The 14528-nt window shown below is 41.6% G+C and overlaps 1 gene segment (V, D, J or C); it reads left to right on the forward strand.

Moving 5' to 3' along the window:
• Positions 1-4579: 4579 nt before the first annotated feature.
• Positions 4580-8748, forward strand: LOC103775098 (the record flags this gene model as incomplete). The annotated part of the segment is given in 5 exon segments: positions 4580-4646; positions 6776-7059; positions 7835-7897; positions 8389-8495; positions 8671-8748. Coding segments are annotated over 5 exon segments (599 nt in total), but the record flags the coding sequence as incomplete, so codon positions are not given.
• Between the last annotated feature and the right edge of the window lie 5780 nt (positions 8749-14528).

Genomic DNA, 14528 nt, shown 5'->3' on the forward strand with positions numbered 1-14528 from the left:
GGACAGGCTAGAGAGTTGGGCAGAGGGGAACCTAGTGGAGTTCAATAAAACCAAATGCAGAGTCCTGAATCTGAGGAGCAATAACCCATGCACCAGTACAGGTTGCTGCTCCACAGAGAAGGACCTGTGAGTCCTGGTGGACAACAGGTTAACCATGAGGCATCAGTGTGTTCTTGTAGCCAAGAAGGCCAATGGTATCCTTGGGCGCATTAAAAAGAGTGTAGCCAGAAGTTCAAGGGAGGTTGTCCTCCCTCTCTATTCTGACCTGGTGAGGCCACATCTGGAGTATTGTGTCCAGTTCTGGGCTCCCCAGTTCAAGAGAGACAAGGAATTACTGGAGACAGTCCAAGACAGAGATCTACAAAGATGATTAGGGGACAAGAACATCTCTGTGACAAGAAAAGGCTGTGAGAATTGGGGCTGTTTAGCCTGAAGAAAAGAATGACAGGGCATCTTACCAATGTTTGTAAATATCTAAAAGCTGGGTGTCAAGAAGCTGGGACCAATCTCTTTTCAGGTGTGTCCAGCAATAGGACAAGTGGAAATGGACACAGACCAGAACGCAGGAAGTCCACATAAACATAATGAAAAACTTCTTTCCTGTGAGGGTGATGGAGACCTGGACCAGGCTGCCTGGAGAGGTTGTTGTGCCTTTTTCTCTGGAGACGTTCAAAACCCACCTGGGTGCATTTCTGTGAAACCTACTTGTAGGTGACCCTGCTTGAGAAAGGGGGTTGGAGGAGGTGATCTCCAGAGGTCTTTTTCAACCCCTTCCATTCTGAGAATCTGTGATTCTGTGATCCAGGAAAAAAATTCAGGTTGATGAAGGACAAGATGATTTGGAGGAGTCAGCAACAATACAAGAAGGAGAAATTGTACTTAACCAATATAATAGACTCTGCAGTGAAATGACTGGCTTGGTGAAGGAGGGGAAAGCAGTGGATGTTGTTTACCTTGATCTTAGGAAAGCTTTCAGTCGTGTCTCCCATAATATTCTCATAGACAAATAGGTTATGTATGGGTTAAAAGCATGGACAACAAGTTGGACTGAAAACTGGATGAACTGCTGGTCTCAAAGGGTTGTGGTCAACAGCATGAAGTCCAGCAGGAGGCTATTACTATCTTAGGGATCAAGTATGGGTCTGATGTGGTTTTAGATATTCACAAATAACCATGATGGTGGAAGATAGTGCACCCTCAGTGAGCCTGCAGATGACACAAAACTGGGAGGAATTGTTGTTCTACCATTCAGAAGAATCCCAACAGGATGCAGAACTAGGCAGATAGGAACCTCAAGAAGTACAATAAAGGAAAATGCAAAGTCCTGCATATTGAGAAAAGTAAGACCAATCCAACTAGGATGCAAAGAAACAGAAGGACTTGAAGAACAGTTGGCAGAAGGACTTGAAGGTCCTGCCAACAAGGTAAATGAGAGCCAGCAAAGTGCCCTTGTAGCAAAGAAGGCCAAAAGCTCGCTGGACTGCATTAGAAGGAGTGTTTCCAGCAGGCTGAGTGGTATTTAACACTGATGAGGCCACAACTGGAGTGCTGGAGAGCATCCCTCCATAGAGAGCACTATGGGGAGTTTAGCAGATCCCCATAGAAAAAGAGACGATGATACCAAACAAAATAAACATATGAAGAATTTGTGCATCACAGACTCATTCTTCTAGAGCATGAAAATATTAAAGATATAAATAATTTTAGATCCTGAATAGTCCTGATATGTAAGGAAAAAAATCTAATTGACAGTTACTGTGTTTCGGACAGCTGATTCTTGACATTCTAAAGAAAATATCATACCTCAAATCTCTAGAAATTTATGAAAAATGTATCTGGAATGACACAAAATGAGTTAAAAGGGCTCATACAATCCATATTGATCCATATTCATTGTCACCAAGTATGGGCAATGTTTCAGTAAGAGAGTTGTATTATCTTAATCTACCATAGAAGTGATACTGTCAGTGCTATTTTTAATTTATGGCAATTTCTGTGCGGTTTGATTATCCAGCCATAAAAAAGCAGAGGGAGACAAAAGACATCAAAGAAGGGGTGTCACCTGACACTGAAATGAAAGTACAAATGTTTTTGTATGACTATTCATCACTGTGTGGAGTAGGTATCACAGTGGTTGAAGGGGACTGAACCACACAACACAAACTGACTTCCTGAAAAGCCTGAAGGTGAAACATAACCCACCTCCTCAAAACATCATCTTGTGCATCCTGAAGAAGACATTTGATGCTGACAATGATTCAAGGGTATGGGGCGATCTCTATATGCTTTGTCAGTTTTTCTTGCACTCAAATATGGATGTCAGGTTCAAGACCTTTTTTTTTTTTTTTAACATATATTTATTGACACCAGTTCAGCAGTTAGCTTTCTACCTGCCACAGTTTAGAATTTTCCACCTAAGTTACTCATTGTGTCCTTTTTGTATCCATTACAGAGAAACAAGGAGTTCTAAGAAGAAATCTGTCATGTCCCACAGTATTTTAGACAGACAACATAGCTCAATCAATTGCACTTGGGACATGACTGTCTCTCCACAACATTTGGATGATTACCGCAAGTGCAGCTCCTGGAAGACAGATGAGGTTGGAAGGCTCTACAGAGGGATCTGGACAGGCTGGATCAATGAGCCAAGACTAATTGCATAAGGTTCAACAAGACCAAGTGTCAGGTCCTGCATTTGGATCACAATAACCCCTTGCAATGCTACAGGTTTGGGGATGCATGGCTTGAAACTGCACGGTGGAAAAGGATCTGGGGGAGTTGGTTGACACTGAATATGAGCCAACATGTGCACAGGTGGCCAAGAAAGCCAACGGTACCCTGGTTTGTATCAGAAATAGTGTGGCCAGTAGGACTAGGGAAGTGATTGTTCCCATGTACTCAGTCCTGATGAAGCTGCACTTTGACTCGTGTTCGGTTTTGGGTCCTTCACAAAGAGAAAGACACTGAAGTACTGGAGCACATCCAAAGAAGGGCAACGAAGCTGGTGAAGGGTTTAGAGAACAAGTCTTACAATGAGCAGCTGGAGAAGGGTATCAGTCTCTTTTCCCAAGTAACAAGCAATAGGATAAGAGGAAATGGCCTCAAGTTACACCAGGGGACGTTTAGATTGGATATTAAGAAAAATCCCTTCACCAAAAGTTTTTTTTAGCATTGGAACAGGCTGCCCAGGGGAGACGTGGAGTCATCATCTGTGGAGGTATTTAAAAGACATGTAGAGGTGGCACTTAGGGACATGGTTTACTGGTGGATTTAGCAGTGCTGTATTAATGGTTGGACTTGATCTTACAGGCCTTTTCCAACCTAAATATTTGTATGAACCTCAAAGAGCACTTCAAGGAGCACTTTCTGAGTTTCTGACACTATTAATTTATCTCACTCTCATAGGAAATTAAATTAATACATTAAGTCTTAAACACTTTCATGGGCTATAGATTGCTGTGGGACATGGGAGCTGCGAAGTCTCTTTTGCCCCTAAACTCTAAGGAGGTCTTAGAGCTTGCCTAAAGTAACTAATAGCTTCAAGGTAGAGAGCAGGGCCTGTCCACTCTTAGGCCATTTCCAGCAGTGGCCTCTTCATGTCAGGGTCAGAGGCTAGAGGTCCCACTCTGACCTCCATTTTTGTGTATGTTTGTTAACCCTAACTGCCAACTTTCAATACCATTTGGACGGATGAGCACACTAACAGTTTTGCACCCATTCCTCTTGCTGTCCCTTTTATTTGGGTAGATCATTCCTATACTAGCCTTATCATCTTCTTGTGAATGTAATATTTTTTTATTTTTTTCTGGATTTTAATAAATTTCCCTTCCTTCCTGCCCTCTTCCATCTCGATAGCAGTTAGAGAGCAGCATTAAATCATATTGCCTTCGTATACCACCTGTGCTGTCTATACCCATGTCTTCTTTTTTTCCCTATAAAGACATTAATGCTACCTTAGCTTACAATTACTGCCTCAGTGTAAGATAACTGTTTTGTTTAAACACTGTCTAGGGGAGAAGTGCTCATACATTTACCCTATCAAAAACATGATAAAGAATTCCCGAGGCACCAAATGACCCTCAGCAGTGGCCCATCCAGAAAGACAACAACTCCAAAATCCCAGATTAAGCTTATACCTCTTCTTCCTGGGCAATGAAATATATTTCAAAGTGAAAAACAACAACAATAACAACAACAAAACAAAACCCACAACAAACCCATGCAACAACAACAACCAAAAAAAAAAAAAAACAAACAAAAACAAACCAAGCAAACAACAGAACACTTCTGCAACTCTGAAGAGTTTTACTAATTGCTGCAGAATAAAATTTAAACAACTTTTGCATTTTCATTAGACTAAAATCCAAGCCTTCCCAGAGCAATATTATAATCCTTTATTATAATTCCATCCCAAGCAGGTTCAAATCGCCTCACCGGGCACAGCTTCAGGTCCTTATTTTAGTGTCTACGTGATTTCTTCATATGGCATATAAGGTATATGACTCTCTCATAAGCAACACTATACCATAAAACGGAAGGAAAAGGCAGTTTTTGTAACTGAGTATATCACTGTGTTGAGAACTTGGAGTAGCAACGGACAAGCTTGTATTTGGAACTGGGATTACTTTTTCAGTTGAGCCAGGTAAGTTCCACTTGTTTTAGAAGTAGTTTATTTCTTAAGTTTGTGGTGGGGTGGACAAAGGTATTGTGTGATGTGACACCATAACGAGAAATTTCTACTGTCTCAGATCTCTTGAACATGTATTCTCCAAAAAGATGCTTGAATCCTCAGCTCATCTTTAAAAAAAAAAAAAAAAAAGCTTTTCAGGAACAACAAAGATAGTTTCCTAGCTATGTGCAGCCGCACTACTCCACAGACCTTCACCTCCTCCTGTAGCCACACTGCTAAATGTAAGACTGTTGTTTATACCCAGTGGGGGTGATGTCTTAGCCCAGCTTCAGTATGAGCTGGAAGTAGTTGCTTGCTTTTATGTGACACTAAGGTGTGTGGAAAGGAAATAGAAGATATTTCAGGAGAGAGTAGAAGAGTTTCAGGACAAAGTTGTTCCCATGGAAAGACAGGGCATTTTATTTTTTTGCTGCAACTGCTTGAAATGTAAGCAACCTTTTTATATTTAGAAATTACATTCTTCTGAACACCATCTTTATAAGGGTGGACCATCTTCCCCAGATTTTGTGTGACAGCATGAAAGCTGGGGAAATGGGTGAGTTTGTTGGATTGATTTCTATTGTTCTAAAATATTCAGTTGTGTATCACCACCTGAATACACACACTTTCCAGACAGATATGGGACTCTCTTAGGTGCTAGCTTACATCTGCAAGCACCATACAGCTATACAACTGTATTTAAATCTTTAGAGCATCTTACATGCCTGTTTTGGGGTAGATGAATGCAGCTCCAGTTACTATGGGAACAGGGAATCCAACGATACTATTTTGAAAACATCTTTTGCAAAAGTAGGACAGCAAGATACTGCCGGCTTCCATCAGCCCAAGCTCAATTTGTATTAACACAAACTTGCCAGTTAACAGTACAAATCTGGTCTACCATGAACTATCAACCAACAAAAGGTGTCAAGATCTGAAAGTCTAAGTAATAGTATTGTCTTTTCAGGCAAAGATAGGTGAGGTTTGGTTTCTACTCAGGAAGTATCTTCCATGTTTTTTAAAACAAACTGAACTTCAGACCTGTTATATCAGGAATTGTTGTCCCATGCCTCCTTCAAAAAAGAGAAGAAAAAAATTCTCTCTTTCAACATTAGAATTCAGAAACTATCTAAGACAAGAATAGATTTTCCAGGTTTTTAGAATACTGGTACCCTGACTCTTCTCAGGTTTTTTTTGTTTTTTTGTTTGTTTGTTTGGGGTTTTGTTTGTTTGTTTTTTTCCCTGTTGTTTGCTTGTTTGTTGGGCTTTTTAATTTCCATAGAATATATTCAAAAAGACTTAAAACAACTAGAGAATACCACAGGAGCTGGGCTTCATGTGAACCTCCAAGCGCAGAAGACACAGAAAACATCCTTTTATCACTATGTAGTTTTTGACACATCTCCTGAGAATTCAGTAATAGCTAAGGGATGACTTGGTTCAGTCCCTGTATACTTCTCATTGGAGGAAGCCAAGATCCGCAAAAGGATAGAATAGATAGCAAATTCTGTGATTCTTGTAAGATTAAAAGAAAAAAAAAAGTATGACTTTTTGCATAAGTAGATTAACTGCTTTTTTTGTGCACAATACAAATACAACAGCTACACGCACAGTGCAAGGATGTTCTAAGGATCTACAAAAGATCTGTTGCTTTCATAAGGCACTGACAGAGAGAAGACAGAATAAATGGTGGGTTTGGAAAGGCACTAAACTCCTTTGTTAGGCATCCCAGTGTTGTTCTTTAGGATGGTTCAGTATTATGTAGTGAGATGGTCTCATGACTTGGAAATCTCACCAGAGCTCATGTAACACTATTAACTTCTTAGGAGAAGTTTATATGTCTGGGTCAAGTTCCTCATAGAAATATTACAGAAAGGATGATTTATTCCCTATCTAATTAGAAGACAGATAAGAAGTTGCAATGACAATCCTGCCTTTATACTCCCTTTCTGTCTTTGGGAAACATAAGGAAGAAATAAACACAGAAAGACACAGCTGTCAGGAAGTAGATGTGGCTAGATTATACCTGAACAAAAGATGATTTAACTCTCAGAAGAGTATGCAGAAAGTAAAGTAATACAAAAATGATTCGTCTTTTTCAGAAAGTCAAGAAGAATCTGCCCCAGAAGTTATTTTGCTTAAATCAAAGGAACCTAAACAATATGACAACAAACTGAATGTGGCTTGTTTGGCAAGGACTTTCTACTCTAAGAACATCAGCCTTGATGTGCCCAAGAGTGAAATTGTTTATGATTTGAAGGCACCTCTTGTCACATCTGCGGGGCTGTATAGTACCATGAAGGTAGCTGAAGTGGAACTAGATGCAGATGTGACCTGCAAGGCTACACACAATGGGAAGAAGACTACAGTCAGCATAAGAAGACTGCCAGGTACAGTGTTGTAGTCCAAACACAATGTGATTCTGGGTGAGACAGGTTCCATGATTTTTTCCTGCTCTTTGAGAACCTAGTAGGAACAAGTAACTACAGTCAGAAAGATATTTAGGTGCTTAGTTAGGTGAAGACAAGATATGTAGAAGTTTCTAGCACACATGTCCTTAGTTCAACTACTTAAGCCCACGAAGTTTTCAAGAAAGAGAGAGAGAGAAAGAAAGAAAAGAAAAGAAAGAAAAGAAAGAAAAGAAAGAAAAGAAAGAAAAGAAAGAAAAGAAAGAAAAGAAAGAAAAGAAAGAAAAGAAAGAAAAGAAAGAAAGAGTCCCTAACCCCCTACCTCCCTTCAAAACAACCTCTAATATAAGAAGGGACACAAGTATACATGCCTGCTAGAAGAAAGCTTGAAATAACTTTTATGAAAACACAAAATAAAAGAAAGTGTATGTGAAGTTTTTCCTCCCCCAGTCTTTTGGTTATTTTTTGATAATTTTAAAAATTATGCTTTTCCTACAAAAAAAGTTCATTCCAAAAGGGAGAGAAAATAAAACTCAAGGATCCTGTTTTGTTGATTATTTTTTTCCCCTGCAATCACATGTAAAAAGTGAATTTTTCTCTTCAAGTTACTCCCAGAATTAATGATCTGTCATCTGATTCTCCAATAATATTCACCTACTGCTCTGAAAAGAGCTATCGGTATGTTTTGTGTAACTTATGTAATTTATGTTTTATATAGTTTGGGTGAAATTTATAGTGTCTCTCAATCATTTAACAGAAAAGAAAATTAAAGAATTCAAAACCGTTAATGCTTGCAACATTGCAGATGCCTCTACAAAAGGTTAGTTGCCTAAAGGAACAATAGAGCATGGTTACTTCATTGGGGATTCAGTAACAATACATGAAAATGTATTCTCTTTGGTACAGAAATGTCCGAATTGTAGCTACTTATTAAGCAATAAGCTTCACTTTTTGTGGACTCAGTATGTAAACACAAAAAAGTGGCTTTCTCAGGTATGGAAATGTCAGAATTGGAAATACTAATCAAGAAAAAAACCTGCTGTTTCAGACTAACAGACTAAATAACTGACAAATTACCATGGGACAAAACAGCAATGGGAAGTACATTCCAAACTGGGCAGGCATCTCCTCTTTGCTGCATTCAATGCATTCCTTTGCCAGCTTTTCCTTTGTTCCTGCTTCCCTCATCCATCTATGACATGGATTTTCATGCTTTCTTTCTTTCTTCTTTTTTTTTTTTTTTTTCTCTGTTGGAGAGGGGACGATAATATCAAGACTACACTTTTTTCTCTCTTCTTCTTTTTAAAGCAGATCTCAAAATGAAGAAAGTAAATATGCTGTTCGTGGCTGTTTTGGGTTTAAGAATCCTGCTGGCAAAAACCATCACCTTTAACACAATCATGAGTATCAAGCTGTTTCTTTTCTGAGGTAGGAAGCACATCATTCAGTCCCTGGGAACACAGGTGACAAGTTGGCTTTGCACCCTTTTGTAACCCCACAAATCATGACATCAGTTCAGCTGTTCCTGTTTCCACTGGATAAATTAATGTAATCCGTAAATTGCACTTCATCCCCAAATTGCCTTTGCATCAGGCTAGTCCAGAATACCTGAGGTTCTATCAGAAAACTTCTGCTGATTATTTCAAGTGGCAGAGTATAAAGTCTGGATAAATGTCCAGATCAGCAGTAACTATAAAAGAAAAATTCTAAAAGCCAACAAATGTGAAAAGGGGGACAGAAAAAGGAGAAAAAGGGAGAATTCTGAAGATCAGGTAGCCAAAATGACACACAGACACACACGCACAAAAAAATATCCAGTGCATTCCAGATGAACAGAAACTCAGCACCACTGCATTAAATCTGAAGAAGAATGTAAAACAAACATTGTTTGCTCTTTCAGGTACTGGATAAGGGAGCCAGTGATGGGCTGAAGAAGGGCAGGAAAGAACACACAGCAAGATAATTTAAACACCATGGGTCAGCTTTGCTACCAAGAAACATCTAAAGAATCAACAAACCCACCAGTTCCTGTAGATCCGATTCCCTTTACTTCATCAAAGCGTTCAGTAGTTAACACCATCTAGAACCCTTCATGGCAGCTAGTACTGCTGAACTCTTGTCTAGCTTAGTTTCATTAACTGTTAGAACATTTTTTTTTATTTCTTATTTCCATAACAGACTTCCCTCATTCCTTTGCTAAGCAGGAATAGTTAGCTCTTCTACTCCCATATCCGTTGCATTGAAGCATCCAAATTGGTTAAATAGTTTCAAAAACTTAAAATTGAATTTTATACTTACTATGCTTTAGAAAGATAAACTGTGGGTATATTACATTATTGTCTGGAGAAGTAATGATTTTCTTCTTAGAGGTCCCAGGCACAGAGTGAGCATTGTATAATTTTAATTTTTAGAAGCTTTTCTGAGTATTTTCTGAGAATTTTTCTAGCACATGTAAGTAGATCTCCATTGGACCCCAAGCAACTTACTTCGGACAGGTATACAGTAGTATTTTCATTTCCATCTCTTCTTTAAAATATTTTCCTCTTTTCTTAAGTATATTGTACCTTCATTTTAGGTTTCCTTAATGTATACCAAAATAAAATTTTATTATGCTTGGTTTGAATCGTTTGCACTTTCTTCTGATAGCTGGGTGAAAATTCTTGAAATTCCACTGTCCTATCCAGTGACCGTTGAGAACTAGAAAACCACCTGTAACAGCCTAGATTTCCTTTTTCTTAAATTTATCTTTCTTGGGCTTTCCACAGGGAAAAAGATGGAGACCCCTTGACACATTTATTTGTTTTAAAGGAATTTTAATTATTCATGCCCCTTTCAAATTACTCAGGCTCAAGACTGTGTATCATAACAAAAAGAGGCATGGGTCTAAAGAGAAGACAGGTAAGACAAGGGGCAATATGAGTATTAATGCACAGACCTCAGAAAGTGAGAGAACAGGCTGCTGATTTTTCACCCAGCAATACTAGGAAGGAGCCAACAGGAAAGAAACACTGTGGGGTGTTTTGATAGATAAACTAGCCGTTTAATTGGCAGTTAAAGAAAACTTTAATACTGACTTTTGTCTCATAAGCTGCATGCTGTGGTTAAAACACATGACTAAATCACCCTATGCAGAACAAATTCCCCCTTGCTTTTAAAAAACGTGTTAACCACTTCCTGGGGGGTAGGGCCCACAACAGTTTTCAGATGCTGACTGAACTACTGATGTCTCCAAAACGGCCCCCAGAAGAGAGCACCGCAAAATCTGTTTAAACAACCTTGACAAGTTTAGCTGTTCAAGCTCTCACTCCTGTCCAACATATGTGACATTTCTGTGGTGAAACCACTGCCTCTAGGTCCTGAAGCTCTGTGGTCCCAGGAGCACACAGTGTGGAAAACCATGGTCATATTTTTTTGATTCCCAGGAATCCCAAAGACCAAATGATCATGTGGAGCCAGCTAGACTGTAAATGTCCCTTCAAACAGCCTCCTTTCTGTCCCAGTTAAGCACGCCATACTCTACTTGTGCAGTCTCTGTGACTCAGCCTCACAAGAAGACCAGGCTAGACTGTTCTTACAGCACCCAGCTTCTACTGCATTGCTTCCTTTCCACTGTGGCTGCTGACCCTGAGTTAATTTCTCTGTAGGTAGTGCCCAGCACTCTAGTCCCCTTCTGTCCCCAAACATGGTGCTGTCCCCAGCACCTGTTTAACATTCTCCTGCAAGTGAGACCAAATTGGCCCATGTTAACATAGAGCATGCAGAAGCAGAGAGCTGTCCTGCAGCATCTTTGGGTTGTCACTAGAGCCCCAGTAGCTCTGCAGCAGGGTCTTTGAATGGTGTGGATGTTACACACCTCATGCCATAGGCAGCTTCTCCTAATGACTGTTTCTCACAGGGGAAAAAGCTGATCCTTTCTGCTCCTGTGGGGCAGGTGGAAACTCAGAGGGTTGTGGGATGAAATATGCAGCTAAAAGCATCTGCCCGTAAGAAGCTGTCTTTGAGTGGTACGGCGATATTGCCAAAGGGACACTTCGTTCCAAGCTTTTCCATGTTGGCATTGACTTTCTTTAACAGAAAACCTTGCCTTCTGAATATGGAAGGAAAGACATGAGGTTTCAACTTATCACATATATTCGCTCATCTTCCTTGTAGTCCAACAGCAGAACAGTCTATAGGTGCAATGATATGCCAGATGAGGAAATAGAATCAGTGAGCAGCAAAATTTATGCAGAGTAATACTATACTTTGTCCCAATCCAAAAAGGTGCCTAAATTGGCACTGGCCTCCTTGCAAGACCTTCAGAAATGGCTGCATTCCATAAATACCAAACATCAGAGTTCGGCAATGACTGCCAACTTGTTTTATTTCCTCTCAAACTCCACAGACCAGATATTTCTCAAGAGAACAAAGAACAGCAGAGCAGCTTCTGGGATGGGCCTGGAGCTTTGTGACTGTCTGGTACCTGTGGGGTGATCCTTGAGACCTGGGAAAAAAAGAGTGAGGTGAAGGCACTCCACAAGAAAAAATATAAACAGAGATTTAAAAGGACAGGCCTCCAGCAGTACTTTGAGAAGGACAGTAGTTCGGCTGGGAGGAAAGGATTTGTATGTGCTGGTAGTGAGTTCTCTCTCCAGGAGGGGTTACTTCTGTTCACTTATTTAATAGTTGAGCCTCAGCAGCTGCTGTGTTCCAGAAAGGTGGCTAACTTTCTTCTCACTTTGCCTCTGCATTTCTACCCAGGGCTGGCAAGAAAGAACAGACTGAGCTAAATCTAGCTTGAGACAAGAAACAGGAGCTGCAGGTGATCCTCCCTGCCCCCAGGGAAAAATATGAGCCTTCAGCTGCCTGGTAAAGGCAGACCAGGGGAAAGAACTCTGGGCCCCAGCTTGTAATTTCTACTGAAGCCCAAGCGAGGACAAAGCTGGAAAGGACAAGAGGACAGGATGTGCAGACAAACTGTAGTATCTGTGGGCATGAGACCTGCTATCAGAGCGGCATTTCCTCTTCTGCACAGAGCACATTTCTCCGAGGGTCGTGCATGCGTATTGCCTGGGAAATCATCATTCACTAAGCATATCTGATTGGGCCAATTCACCTTCTCTTCCGAAGGTAATTTTCAGCGATGGAGGAGTGAATCCCTTGAAACTCATCCCTCATGGACAATGTGTTTGCATTATCCAGCTCCAGGTACAGCTGGATGCAGCCCCTCTGTGATGTTCAGCCCTGAAGGAGAGTTGGAGGTGGAGCCCTGTCACAGTCCACTCAACTCTGCAGATGCATGATGGTTCATTTGCTGCGATCTCGAAGTGTAGAAGAAAATCCAAAAGGGGAGTTTTGCTTCAATCAAACAGTGAAACTTTATTGTTTTCCCATAAAGGGATAGGTAAAAGTGTGACAGGAGAGGTAAAGAGGGGAAAGAGAGTAATAGCTACCACCACGGGTCCAAGGCGTCCCTGTGGTCCCAGGTCCATGTGGTAACCCACTGGTCCTTCCAATCATTGTGATCCTCGGTGGGGAAAGCTTCCCAACTTCAGTTGCTAAGAAGCCTTCTTTTATGCCAGGTGATGCACTTTGCTCCTCCTCTGTCCCATGGACTCCTGCCAATCTCCACCTTCCTCCTGCCAATCTTCGCCATCTCGAGTGAGGCTACCATGGATGCCCAGAGAGGAGTATCCGAGGCGTGGTCTGCCTTAGAGGCGGGGAGCTTTTGGCCAGGAGATGTGTTTTCATATTATAATGATCAAAGGTCACCCAAGTCCGTGATTTCTTCAGCAGTGCTGAGATATCGATCTTCCTTAACAATAGCTAGGCAGTTTAATTTAGTAGATCCGACTCCTCCAGGTAGTGCAGAATGGCACTGTACACGGCACAGTACTGGACACTTCACAGCACAGTACACTTTATGCCATGCAATTCTGGCTCTGTTCCAGGGTGTCTGCACCTTTGTATCCATAGGACCCACATTCCATTCCAGGGATCGGCTACTACTTCTCAGGTAGGCCACTGCAGACTCTTGTCAAGATGTTAGCCTAAGTTTTAGGGTACCTGATTGTCCAAGTCTCTGATGTCCAAGGTTGAGACAATATTCCTCTTCTGACCAACTCTTACAAGCCCAGTGGGGAAGAAATGAGGGAGAGTAGACAGAGAGTTACCTGTTGTCACAGAATTTCTGCAGCTTCCTGACCCTCTTGCTCTTTTGGAACAGACCCTCAGATCCCTACCTCCTACTGGATCTGTTCTGCAGCACTATATGGTGAGCACCTCACAGCCAGGCTCTTCAGAGCTTTGGCCACTGCCGTTTAGTGCTCTGGCTAAAGACAGTTCTCAAGGTTGTGGAAGCCCTGGGGTCATGTCCTGATCCACTCCATGCTTCTGCCTCAAGGATGTGAGCTGGGCAAGGGGGTACAGATCTTTTTCAGCTCCCCAAGGCACAGCAGACTGGAGACAGTTACTATCAGAGTGGGATGGGTCAGCCTATCCCTGGAGTCCAGCCCCAGTCCCACCATCAGCAAGAGAGGTGCACCCCCCTAGTCTGTGGGACCAGAGTGTGCTGAGGGTTCTGGGCCCAGACTACAAAACTGGGCTCTGTCTGCATTGCTTAGTGCCTGAGACTCTATCCAGTGCCTCTCCCCGTTTCTCAGAGGGGGGATTCTGGGAAGTGTCTCCAGTGGCATCTCCTGTTCCATGGGACAGATCAACAAGTGCCTCAGAAATGGCCTGAGAGATGAATGCAGCTCTTCCCAGACATGACATGAAGCCTCAGCATGATGAACCCTGTAGAGGAGGGTTGGGAGTCCTTCACCCAGCCATCTGACCATGACCACTTAGCTTTTGTTCTGTTCCTGGCTCTGGATTTTTTGCTTTCCTCCCCAGGCAGAGCAATATACTTTTGTTGTGAACAAATGTTTTGGAAGAACTGAGACTGCGCTGGAGAAGGACTGCTTGAGGGACCTATAATGTTGGGCCCTAGATGACAAGTGAGTGCTCAATCCACTGCAAAGCTGCTCAGACTGACTGTGGTGGTTATGTTTGGCTGCCATGTGGAGTAGGGATTTAACATTTAATGCTGTCTGGCTGGGTCGGGATGTAATGTTTCACTTCCAGAGACATCTCTTTCTGTAGAATTGGTCCCAGAGTCTTTCCCTGCCTGTTTCTTACCTAGTTGTATCTCTATGATGGATAAGTCAGTTTATGGAGGCCTCTTGGAGCAGGTGTCTGCTCCTTTTCTGGACACAAGATTATTTTCTTCTGTTCATAGAAAGTACTTTAACAGTATGTGGACTGTGAAATGTCTTCTTTTTGAAAGGCAAGGTGATGGAATTGCTCTTTATGTGAGAGAGCAACTGGAATGTATCAAGCTCTACCTAGTGGGACATGAAGAACATGTTGAAAGCTTATAGGCAAGAATTAAGCAGCAGGCTAATATGGCTGACACTGATGTGAGAGTTTAC

Source organism: Merops nubicus, unplaced genomic scaffold (assembly GCF_000691845.1).
Source record: "Merops nubicus isolate BGI_N331 unplaced genomic scaffold, ASM69184v1 scaffold6156, whole genome shotgun sequence".
Taxonomy (NCBI): Eukaryota; Metazoa; Chordata; class Aves; order Coraciiformes; family Meropidae; genus Merops; species Merops nubicus.